The sequence below is a fragment of the Plectrocnemia conspersa genome, unplaced genomic scaffold (genome assembly GCF_051122295.1).
Source record: "Plectrocnemia conspersa isolate PC_06_02 unplaced genomic scaffold, ASM5112229v1 ptg000010l, whole genome shotgun sequence".
Classification (NCBI taxonomy): domain Eukaryota; kingdom Metazoa; phylum Arthropoda; class Insecta; order Trichoptera; family Polycentropodidae; genus Plectrocnemia; species Plectrocnemia conspersa.
In genome coordinates, this window is record NW_028277174.1 from 12,945,059 (window position 1) to 12,958,017 (window position 12,959).

The 12,959-nt window shown below is 31.8% G+C and overlaps 1 protein-coding gene across 4 annotated transcripts in view; it reads left to right on the forward strand.

Annotated features, from left to right (window-relative positions):
• The window catches only part of LOC148230679 (uncharacterized), a 38,212-nt gene extending 26,295 nt beyond the window's left edge, over positions 1-11,917 (forward strand). Inside the window, exons 6-10 of one of the 4 annotated variants that reach the window (XM_088193947.1) lie at positions 3,151-3,234; positions 3,774-3,911; positions 7,316-7,497; positions 7,596-7,850; positions 9,307-11,917. In XM_088193947.1, coding sequence (XP_088050073.1) covers positions 3,151-3,234; positions 3,774-3,911; positions 7,316-7,497; positions 7,596-7,850; positions 9,307-9,654 — 1,007 coding nt within the window. In that variant the 3' untranslated portion in view covers positions 9,655-11,917. Of the gene's footprint in view, positions 1-3,150; positions 3,235-3,773; positions 3,912-7,315; positions 7,498-7,580; positions 7,917-9,306 lie in introns of those variants that run through there. The other 3 variants (XM_088193948.1, XM_088193949.1, XM_088193951.1) reach the window with 3 other exon arrangements.
• The last annotated feature ends 1,042 nt before the right edge of the window (positions 11,918-12,959 follow it).

Here is a 12,959-nt window from a genome sequence, read left to right on the forward strand (position 1 = left end):
TAAATATATTTAAAATCTGATTTACATATACATATACATATAGTAGTTTAAACCCGATACGTTCATAAGTAAAAAAATTAGCACTAGAGCTAAATTGAATTTACAATAACGTATATGTATCAGGCGCGTATGGTGAAATACATTGCATTTCGCTCGCTCGCGTGTTAAGTAACGAGCGTGAGTGAGAAGAAGTGGGTGTGCGTAACACATAACGCACGCCCTTATCCAGTGGCGTAGCTATGGTGGGGCGGAGGGGGCGGGCCGCCCCGGGCGGCACTTGCTTGGGGGCGGCATATTCGCGATGGGGTCGTCCAGTGGGGTTCTTAACCCTGAATGCACTAAAACATATATAAATCCACAAATAACAATAGCTTAATAATAACCAATTTATTATTTTAAGAAATGCTGATTTTATGATTCTGCAAAAAATATATGGGGGGGGGGGGCAATTGTAAGGATCGCCCTGGGCGGCACATACCCTAGCTACGCCACTGCCCTTATCTCTCACTCACTCTCGTCACTTAACACGCGAGCGAGCGAAAAATAATGTGTCTCACCGTACGCGCCTGATATGCATTGCTAGTCAATTTTATTTCATATTTAAGTAGGTCATCTAAGAGCTAGTAGTATAAAAACAAGTTTGTTTCTGAAAAGTACTATCTGTCGAATTTCCATTGCGACCTTTCATTTTTACAATCGATTGAAGCAAACAACCTTTTTTATTTTGAACAATGGAAAAAAGAGTTTTGTGTAGTGATTTAACACTTTAATTTGAAAGGCAAAAGGAGAAAGGAAAGGCTGTTTACAATTAGGTGAATGAATTGAAGCGTGGTCGTACATCCACAAGTGATGAACATCGTCCACTTGAGGTGACTGTGCCAGAAATGATCGACAAAATTCACGATATGCTTTTGAGTGACCGACGAGTCACAGGCATATCACATGGCTCAGTGGTTTCAATTTTGCACGAAAAATTGGGTAGGAAAAAGATATCGGGAAGATGGGTGCCGCGTTTGCTCACAGTGCAGAATAAACGCAATCGTGTGGTCGATTCAACGTTTGGTTTAGCAATTTTCCGTCGTAATTTTAATGAGTTTCTGCGTCGATACATAACCGTTAGCTTCATAAGATTCCCATGTCGTCTGGACGAAGTACCGTTACACGAAATAGCATGCTTTATCTCTTTCTTCGTTGCTTGCGACACCCCTCCCACTTTTATTTCTAGGGGATCAGCGTCAGTTCTGGATTGTTAAATGAATAAATTTGCTTAACTACAATACCATTAACTTCTTTCCATAATTTTGCTACTTATGTATCTGATTTTTTAATTTTGCGCAGAATTTCAACGATCTTTTAAATAAATATAATTATTATAGTATTTATTAAATGTGTTCCTACTATTTGTGTTCTTACTATGTTTCAAAAAGCAATAAAATATTTGTATTTATTATAAGAAAAGAGCATTATTATATAATAAAAATAAAATGGTGAATATTTCTTTAGAAGCGCATGGTAACACCCCCACGGTGTATGGCTGAGAGGCAAATAGTAGTGGATTCTAATTATAATGTAATGGTAAACCGTCGAGCTCGATATGGAATCTTATGATGCTAACCGTTGATGAAACATGTACACTGCAGAGACAAAGGAACAGTCTTAATAGTGGGTTTTTGGAAACAATGCGAAGACGGTGAAATGGGCACGATTTTTTGGGATTCACGCGGAATCGTCAACATTTACTACTTGGAAAAAAGACGAACGATAAACGGAGAATAATATGAGTTGTTATTTGACATTCCATCAAGAAAATTCACGGGTACACACTTGTGCAGTTTTGAAGGCGAAAATGCATGAATTACGCTTCGAAATGTTACCGCATCTACCAAAATCACTAGATTTGCCTCTCAGTAACTTTTTCCTGTTTCAAAATATGAAGAAGGAGAAGAGTCGGAAGGAGATTCACGTCGAACAAGAAGGTCATCGTCGAAATGGAAACATATTTGAGGGTCTTCCGGAATCTTAGTTTTTGGGTCGCTTGAAAATGCTGGACGAAGTGTATCGAGATAAAGGGAGACTATGTTGAGAAATAAAAAGGAATCATTCCAAATAAATGTGTTTTTATATTGTTTTGTAAGAACTTATTGACCTACCTTCATATGATGAGAAGTATTTAATTCTTCATCTGATTTTCTACAGATTGAACTCGAAAATCATATTGTATAATTTTACAACTAATAAATTAATTTAACCAAAGTTACATACTTTTATATTTCTACATATTTTACAAAAAACATGCTAGAATAACTAGTATGTCAATATATTTTATCAATAGAAATTCCTTTGATTCTATCCCATAATATTGTTTTATTACCTCAGATTAGGTTTTGCTATATTTTAGTAATTAAACGTGTATTGTATATAATGATCTTTATAAAATTAATTATATTATTAAATAAACATTTTATTTATAATTAAAAAAATATTGTATGTATTCGAATTATAATTGTTAGAACGTTTTCGTATAATTATTATAGGAAAATGAAGGGATTAACAACATGTGTATGTTTACCATATAGCATATATTCCAATTAATTCGATATAAAGGTTTAAACGAATTCGTTCCAGTACCAACGCATATTACGTAGATAACAGAATCATATACCACTAAAATGTAATCCATTCCAATGAATATTTATAGTATCATATGAAGGATATTCGAAAAGTAAAGGTCCAGTAAATATTTTTTAAGGATTGAATAATAATTCCTTTAGAACATATATTTCGTTTTACTATATTGATTATGTTATATAGACATTAGTTCAATCGGTAGCAATTTAATATAAAATAAATCTGGACACTTTTCTCATATTTTTGCGGATGATTTAATAAGTGACAGCATAAGACTTTCACTAATTTCTTTATCATGAACTTATTTCGTTTAATCTATGACGCTATTTTGATTGTTCATAAGCGAGTTGGCAAACAATTTCAGCAGTAACTCAATTTTCGCATAAATTACTAACTGAGATTTTGTAATAAGCTTTTATATACTTATATATTTTTATGACACACTTTAGTTAAATCCGAGAAAGTTGCAAAATATTTACGTCCACGTATTCAGTAAAATAATATATTTATATTTAATTTCAGGAAACAAGGCATTCGAATGTACAGTATGCGGAAAAGGATTAGCGAGAAAAGACAAATTAACAATTCACATGCGCATACACACAGGTATTTATATTTAAGTTTTATTACACTTCACAATTCAATACAGTTTAAGAAAGAATATTTATAGACACTTAAATAAATTCGATTGTAGCATTATGCACTTTATGATATACTTATAAAATATGTAGGCGAATTTAAGGTAGGTTTTATATTAAAAACCACATTGCCAGTTTCTCATTGTTTGGTTATCTCACGCCATTAGCATCAACCTCATTCAGTTGTAATTTTCACACTTCATCGCTCATTGTCTAAGCATCAAAAGCAGTTGATTTCGATTATTTTAATTTATATATACATAAATAAAAATCATCAAAAATCCCAAATTTTGATACATCACGCTACATATCGTTTTGGCGAAGTGATCCAAGTCGTCTGCGATATTTATGATGATGAGGTAACGATAGGGCTCTGTCTCCTGAGGTGATCAGGGGGGTCTCGGTGCGGAATCGATACCTCTTGTAAAAATGTCGAGCCTCGTGGATCGGTCCGCGGAGACGATTTGTAGCGTGATGGGGATTCTGATTGCTATTTTTGTGTTGCAGGCGAGAAACCGTATGTTTGTGAGGTATGCAATAAGGCTTTCGCTAGACGCGACAAGTTGGTATTGCATATGAACAAACTGAAACATCTCACACCGTCCAACATTGCGCCGCTCGGAAAAAGAACCATCACCGTTGCACGTAAGTAAAATATGTGCGTGTGTTTCTGTATATGTTTGGTTTGAACACATAAATAAATGTATAGAGACTAATAATATCTTCATTCAATACTTAGATTTGATAGAGATAAAAGTATAATAATTACTTAAACCTTTGGATGCTACGGTGTTTTTAAAAAAAAATTTTTTAACATATTCATTGGGTCTTCCTATATATTGTTATAATTAAATTCATTCAAAAACTGTTTCATGTCATTGTCAATTTAATTTATTTTTTCAAACATCATGATGTCAACAGTGATCTTTGTTATCATTTACTTTACATAATGACGAACAAATATATAAATTGTTTAGCATCCAAAGGATTGAGAATGATTCTAAAATAAAAAATAAAAATAAAATATACATCTTATACACGGCAAAGTTAACTTAATTAGGTTTATATAATGTATTACTCAATGATTTTCAGCAATATATTTTTTTTTATTAGGGTAATATTTATTAATTATCATTGATTTTGTTTTTGATACTACACCTTTGCTAGATAAAATACTCTAAATTTATAGTTTTTTATTGTAGAATATATAAATATTTTTTTTAAGTAAAATAATATTATAGTAGCTCATAATAAAGAATTTTATTATACCCAATATGTACAACATATCTTGATTTTAACTAATTATCTCAATATTGATCAGTGATTGATCGGAATTATAATTATATATTAATCATTAATTTCGATTTAAGAAATTGAAAATTTAAGAACACAAAGGTTCATATGGCAATAGTTAGAGACTCCAATTACTCGACATCAACTACTCGAGTGTCGAGTAGTAAAGTCTTTAAATACTCGAGTAGTTTCCTATGTATCAAAATAGCTAATCATACTTCAAATTCATGCACATATAATAAATAAATATAAAATAAACGTAAACTTAATTTGAACATTTATTTTAATTTTAACAACAATAAGGGATTACATTTCTCATTTTTCATATTTCTACATAATTTTGTCTTAATAATTCCCGCTGTTGAGAAAAATCTCTCGGTTGCTGACAGTCCGTTAAATAATAAATCTAATTTTTCCGTCCGCTGTATCCAATTTCTTAAAATTCTCCTTCAAATTTCCTTCTTTACGGCATTCAGTTTTTCTACTAGCGACGAATTTTGCCCCCCCGCTTGAATTTGGCCAGAAAAATACATGTCATTTAATGCTCAACCTTCTGGAAAAAGCTGAAATGACGTCTCTGATTATAAGCCAGAAATTTCAGGGTTATCCCGCAAAGTAAATCTAAAAAAACAGCCTGGAATCTATCCAACATTTTTTTTTAAATAGTCCATTTCAATGAAATAATATCGAAATATATTTTCATTGCTAGATATATATATATTTTTACCAGTAAAAATATAATTTGTCTAGCAGGTGCTAGTCAAATTTTATTATTTCCACATACAGAAAATAATATAAAACGAACAATAAAAAATACACATTTACAGTGAATGTGTATTTTTCAGTGAAGTTATATTTTCACTAGTAAAGTCCAAATACATTTTCACCAGTATTTTTAATATAATATTTTTCTTATAAAAAAATAAAACATTATAACTTTTAAAATTTGGAACAAAACTAAAATTTATTTATCTTCGTTTGGTTCTTAATCATTATGAGAAGAACTGGTCAGTTCAATTCCACAATTAGCGGAAATATCCATGTTATCTTGAGTACTTTTTTATTAAAAGATTTGAGATCTTTGATTGTATGTTTATTTTTTGTAAATTCTGTAAATATTTATTCATACTGTGCCCAAGTATTTCGGAGGTCTCTTTGAAATTTAAGAGCACGTTCCATATTTTTAATAATTTTTAGCACAATGGCTATTTCGGTAATAAGATCAATATCATTTTTTTGTTATAACTTTGCTGATCTATTTATTTCTGCTAATATTTAAAAAAAATCGACCTTCGATATTACAGGTATTACAAAATGAAATACCGGTAGTACATTGGCATAGGTTTCACTAGCTTTTTAGAAGAACGATATTTGCATATGCTTTTAGAAAGTGACATTTGCTTGATGGACTTCTCCGAGGTCGAATTGTGTAACGGGAATAATGTAACCTTACAATACTTTGTTTCTTCTGGTGATATATTGTTTCTCATGACCGTTTCGCAACAAATAGATATTCTGTTATTTATGTGCAACCCTTTTTTATAGTCGTAACGAAGGCTTTTGCGTGGTCCCATCTTTTACACTATTCTTGTTTCTCTCAATTGCTGATGAATGATCATTTTTGGTACTGGCAATTTACTGCGTGAGTTTAAAGTATGAGAATCCTCATATGTTTAAACCTATCTTTAACTGAAAAATCTGAGGTGCTAGATTTATTGTTTTTGAATTTGAATTAACCTCTGCATAATGCATTAAGATCAAGTATTGTTGTGCAAGTTACAAAAAAAAAAATGAAAAATGCTGGCCAGTGTTATCATTCTGTCTCTGAGTCAATGGTAGGACCAAATTATTGATATAGCAAATTCATGTTTTATTTAATAATTTGTTTTGGGCCTCCCTGGACCCCGAGCTCTCCTACTGTCACGCAATAAGATAACGACATATGTATTTTCATCTTGGCGGCTATGTATCTCAAGCAGGCGCGCATAAAGGATATTTTTTTAGGGGTGGTTTAGCTATATAAAACAAGTAGGCTAAACAACAGGACTCAAATCCATTTACCCGGATCATGCAATAAAACAATTTAAACCCATTTTTGCTGCATATTCTGAAAACAAAGATAAGAACTAATATTATATAATTTTTTATTATTTTTTTGCAAAGTTTAAATTATACTTTTACGCATAAAATACAAAGTCTACCAGAGGTCCTCGGGCCGCGTGTTGGACGGCCCTGATCTAGAAGATATTAATTAGATTATTAAATAAATTAAAACCCTGATGAAGATAATTTGAAATAAGTGCTAAAAAATAGTTTTATATTAGCTTTTACATTATTAATACTCAAATTTAAATGGGGTTACTTTGTAAAACATTCTGGTTATCCGTTCTATTTTAGAGGTTAACCTTCGAGTACGAAAACTTTTAAAATTAAATTGCAGAATAGGGTACAAAGTATCCCTATTCAAATTCGAGTATTATTAATGTAAAATAAAATATAGGACTATTTTGTCAGCACTTCTACTGTGAGAATTGTGCACCATGGCCGAATATTTGAAGTTGTCGAAATGCTTATGCGCTTCACTTTATATTATTTTTTAAGAACTCTGGACTGTTTACAGCTGGGCTATCAACATTTGTTGTATAACAAATTGATACATTAGTGGCCAGCCAAATTAATGCAATTTGTTGTAAATAAATCGATAGCAGTTATGCTAATCTATTATCCAACGATCTTATATATTTCTTATTGCTTAGCCATTAAAATGGATGATGTGAAACCTCTGACGATGAACCACGGTGCAGTGAAACAGCAGCAGCAGCAACAGCAACAAGAAGACACAAAACCTAATCCGGCCGACATGGGAGGCACGGGCGGAGGACAGGCCCAACAGCACGCCACCAGCAATAACACGCACCACCAGCACCAACAGCTCCAGGTAAATAGCAAATCAACCCGCCTGTCTCCACTGCCTGCTAGTAAACTGCTCAAGTATGAGCATTGTTGTTATAAAAATATAAGTTCTTTCTGTTTTAGCAATCCGGCCTGCACCACCACGCCGGCAGCAACTCAATGGTGGTGAGTTGGTCGTGCGAGCTATGCGGAAGAATGTTCTCGACTAGAGAAGAATGGACGGCACATGCGAAATCGCACCTCGGCGATAAAATGGTGCTAGGCACCTCGGGTGGCGGCGGGGGTGGCAACCAACCCTCGTCGGCCAACTCGGCCAACAACAACTCGGGCCAAGATAACAAAATGCAGACGCAACAGACTCAACAGCAGACGCATCAGGTGTGTGACATGATTTGGTTTCGCTATTAAGACGACGATTTGGTCAAACAATCTAAAACATAAAAACCACCAGGAATATAAGAATATTAAGGTGCGTACACATTGAGCGAATTCGGAGCGAACGCCGAGCTGAGATTCCCACATTAGGGCAGGTTAATTTAAAAATCAAAATGGCTAACTATGGGTAATTCACATCCAGGCATAGAGGATTGTACATTAGGATATTTATATTATAATTCAATTCAGTTAGGAAAAAGATATTCACCAATATTGTATTTAAAAATAGTATTAACAAATATATTTTAAATACTAGATTTAATGTTTGAGATTATTTATTATAATCTTCTATTTATTATTCATAATATTTTTCAAGAATTAAATTGTATATATATATATAATATATTGTTTTTGTCTATAATTTTGAATTATTTTTATACGAAATATACTAATTAACATAATAAAATGAAGAATATACTTTAAATATGCATTTATGTGAGAGTCTCATATTTTCCATTAAAATTATGCTTTATAATTATCAATAATACTAAGTCTGTTTTAAAAATATTAAAAATAAAAATTATCGTGTGCTAATAGTAGTGGCGTAAAACTAAACTTGCCATCTCTTTCTCAATTATGAATAATAATGAAATGGATTGCTCTCGAACTGACTGTGTTAACGCAAATAGGGTATAGTGGAATAGTGTAGTCCCAGCTGCAGTGACTATGTGATCTATTGATTATAAATTATATAGCACGTAATAATTTATAATTAATAATATAGATGTTACATATTTCCAGACTTTCAGTCTGGTCAAGAAATTAAGTATAATACATACATATAATACTAGCAGTCGGTCCCTCACTATCGTAAGGTACCGCAGCTATTGAGTGTACAAATACCGGACGTTCAACTTTTTGGATTATAAATATTTTTTTTTGATTCGTTCTGTTTTTTTTTTAATCTAGTTTTAGTATTTATTTGTTAAAATTATGTATTTAAATTATTGTGTCTCTGCACGCTATATTTTAGAGTTTAAATTATTTGAAAAGGTACACTACACTACGTACATTTATTGTTATTTACTGGTTGGTTTAGTTTTAAAACATTTTTAAATATTATGAATTTTAGTATCGATTTAAATTTACTATTACGGAAAGGGGCGAGGGAGGTATAGTTTTGTTTCTTAACGTATGACTATAGTAGAGCAATTATGTATAAAAAACTAATATTCTTTAACCCTCAGTGATGACTGGTGACGCCCCGACGTGATACGAACACGATACATTCCAACACTTTTATCGTTTTTAATTGTTTGAATAAGTTGTCCCAAAGTACAATACTCTACCGATCGCGTATCTCATCAGTTCGGCTTTCGCTCTGAATTCGCTCGACGCGTACGCACCTTTGCGTTCGGAGGTGGCTCCATTTGTGTATATACAACAGGCGAAATTACAGCTGCTGCACCATCACAACCAGGGACAACAGGCGCTGCTGAATGGCCACTCGCTGGGGTTGGGGGTGCCCACCTCGGTGGGAGCCGGAGGCAACCAGGGCGACCAGGGGGCCGCTCCCGCCGCCTACTTCCCGGGGGCGGCAACCCCATACGGGGGCCTCCACGCTCACGCGCCGACTCACGCCCACCACCACGGCCACCACCTGTGTCTCATGTGCCGTCAAGAGTTCGCCGGAAAGGCCGAGTTCATGTTCCACGTGCGTGGCCACTTCGAGGGCAAAGTCACCGACCTCACCGCCGCTGACATGCTCGCCAGGAGCCTCATGGACAACTCAGGACTGTGTACGTAGGCCGTAATTTACTGAACGCCCGAATAGCGCCGGTTCGGACGTTCTAAGACGACTCTGAGGACTCGTATTTGTATATTGTATTATATTGTGTTATTATTACTGATTGAAGTGATAATTTATCGAAGCGGGAACCACTTGTTTTTTTACCACAACATAAATATGCAATGCTCTATAAAATTTACTTGATGATATGAGCTCTAAGAAAACTCATTATTTTTATACAAAAATATATATGAACTTTGTTCAACAATACGAAAATCCATTACATATAATTATTTTCCTAGAAATTTCAGATGAATTAAACCAAGATCATGATGGTGACATTAATTTATTTACATGAATTGTTCCTTTTCAATTGAATAAATTGCTCAAATGCCTTTATTTTACTTTGAAGACGTAAACTACAGTTTTCTTGATCCAGATAAAAATATATTAAATAGTATAACATTTCAACTATCACTACGTTAATGTCAGTAAGTTTTTTTAAAATTAAATAATCAGTACTGTAGGGTGAAAGATCATCTGTAATAAAATTATTTAAAAGTTGCATTAGTCACGTGATATGCCATTACTATATGAAGTTTGATTATTTTCATGACGCCACTAGTTGTTATCTGGATTGTTTTCGTCAAAATAAAACTAGTCCAATAAAGTTACTTTTATTCTCAGATAATGACATTTTTCATCATCTTAAATACGACTACCGTTTTCAGTAAATTGATATTTCTGTTATTGAGCAAAATGTATAATTTGTTTTATATACACAATAAAAATTACATCCACAAATCTCTTTTTTCTGAATGCCTAAATGCTTGGATGTTGTATAATATATAACTATATTTCTGGTATTCGGTACGTACCTTAATTTTTTTTTAATTCTTAGCCAATTGAAATGAAAATCACTCATAAAAAACTTCATTGCAAAGTTTTCTGTTTTGTTGAAATTCTCTCTTTATAAATTCCGAAATTTATTACCGTAAAAAGTGCATATTATTTTTACCAGATCACTAGAAAGAGCATTAATACAGCAAAATGACAATATGTTTAAAAAAATGGACAATAAACTTACCAGTAAATAACGATAACAGCGGGTTAATTGAATAATTATAATTATGAAAAAGCAAGTGGCACTGTTTCGATGATTGATTACTTATAATCGACGACGGCGATGTTGTATCATAGGAGAATAATAAAATTTGTGTTCATAGCACGGATCGATGTCTACTAAAAACTGTATAATATATAAACATATTAAATATAGCACAATAATAATCTTAAATGTATGTATTATACTATATTATAGCATGTAACGCAAGAGACTTTATTTTTGTTTACGGGTAATCTATAAGTCGATGTATGTAAATTTGTTTCAACTTGCTCGAATAACATTCTAGCTGTAAAAATATTTTTTTAAAACAGAAAAGCTCTTGCGGCTTAAGATATGTATATTCGTAATCAATAATATATATATATATATATATATTTATTATATAAAATAGGATTAAAAAAATCAGTCTTGCTTTGTATAATTTGTGTAAACTGTTCAATGTTGATGTAATATGAAAATTAATGAAAAATTTCAGTTTAATCAACGCCATTGAGAAGACCTACCGTATAACATTAATATTAAATTTTTATCTAAGTGAATGTTGTGTTGGATTTATTATCTAAGGAGAATGAAGTAGGATTCATCGATCTTACCGTAGGTTGGGACGAGTATGCAATAGTAGTCGAAGCGATGAAGCGTACTGTTTGTATAGTTAATTTCGAAGGAAGAAAAGTATTTTTCTCTTCTTTGTCGATTTTGTGCATTGATGATTTGCTTGGCTTGATGGCAGCGAATTGCATTTGTATAAAATTGAAATATGGATTAGATATCGATATCGTAATATATTTATATTGTGTGTTTTAAATATAAATATAACGATGGATATTGATATGTTAATCGTTGATCTCATAGTGTGTATTGTGAAAGCTCAAATGGTTATTGTAAGGTGAAATTTTTCTCAATTATTTTTAATTTGGATCGTAATAAGCGAATACACCAATACTTTATTCATATCATTGTTTATTTATTTTGAAAATGTTAAAATTTTATGTTATCTTGCTTATATATCATTGTAATTTTAATACTCTTCGATTGATTGTTGTTGTATATTTGTTTTTGTTAGTTTGTATAATCAATAGACTGTATTATTAATTAGTGAGGGAATTACAATGATGTACGCCATCAGTAGATATAATAAAAAAATATTTAAAATCATATTTAATTTATTTACTATATATCCTACACATATATTTTAACAGCAATACTAAAAAAAATATATTAGATATGAACCGATAGTTCCGAACATAATGAAAAAATCTAAAACAATCATAACATAAATTTACAATAGATAAAAATATCACATTAAGCAATTACTATAAACGATTGACATAAAATACCTTGTAAGCTATTAATATTCATAAAGATGAAAACATCACTTAATTTAAAATATATAATAATTACCATAGGAGGAACATTTATTAAAAGCACTACTAAAAAGGTTATAATATGTTGTTTAATTTAAATGAGTATTTATTTTTGATGTAAAGTTGACCGTATATAAAATATTTTTGGTATCTTTCAGTTACTTTTGAACACTGCAATATTAAATTAATATTATTAAAAATTAATTTAATAATAAAGGTACTTGATAAATGACGCATTGTATCCTAATATTAATATCATCATATGCTTTGATTAATATAATATTTAAAATAAATCCAAAATCAAATACATGTAAAGAAAATAAAATATTGTATTTAATTAGATTTATATAACTTAGTCCACTATCAAACTCACCGGCACATATATTTACATCTAAATCTTTACATCGGTTGAGTGGTTTCGGTGCATCAGACCATCGTGCTAACGTCCCCATTGCTCACTCAATTGCTCACTCTCTTTTTCAGTTTAGCAGAAACTTTCTTGTCGACCACACGAAATGGAATTGTAGTGGAAAAAACTAATATTATTGTGTGTTTTGTATTGAGTGAAAATGTGATTAAAGTTCGGCTTATGGTTATGTTGAAATATATCAAATTGTGTGCATATCAATGAGCTGATGAGATCTTCAACTTCCAGAGCAAAGAAAACTCTTCAAAATGTAGCCAAAAACAATACAGTAAACAAGGTAAGATCGTTTTTAAATAACCGTGTCATATGAAGCAATAGAATTGAATTGAATCACTACAATGAGGTACGAGATAATGGTGGTTACAATCTGAAATCGTGATATTCGTTAATAAATGGTATTATCATA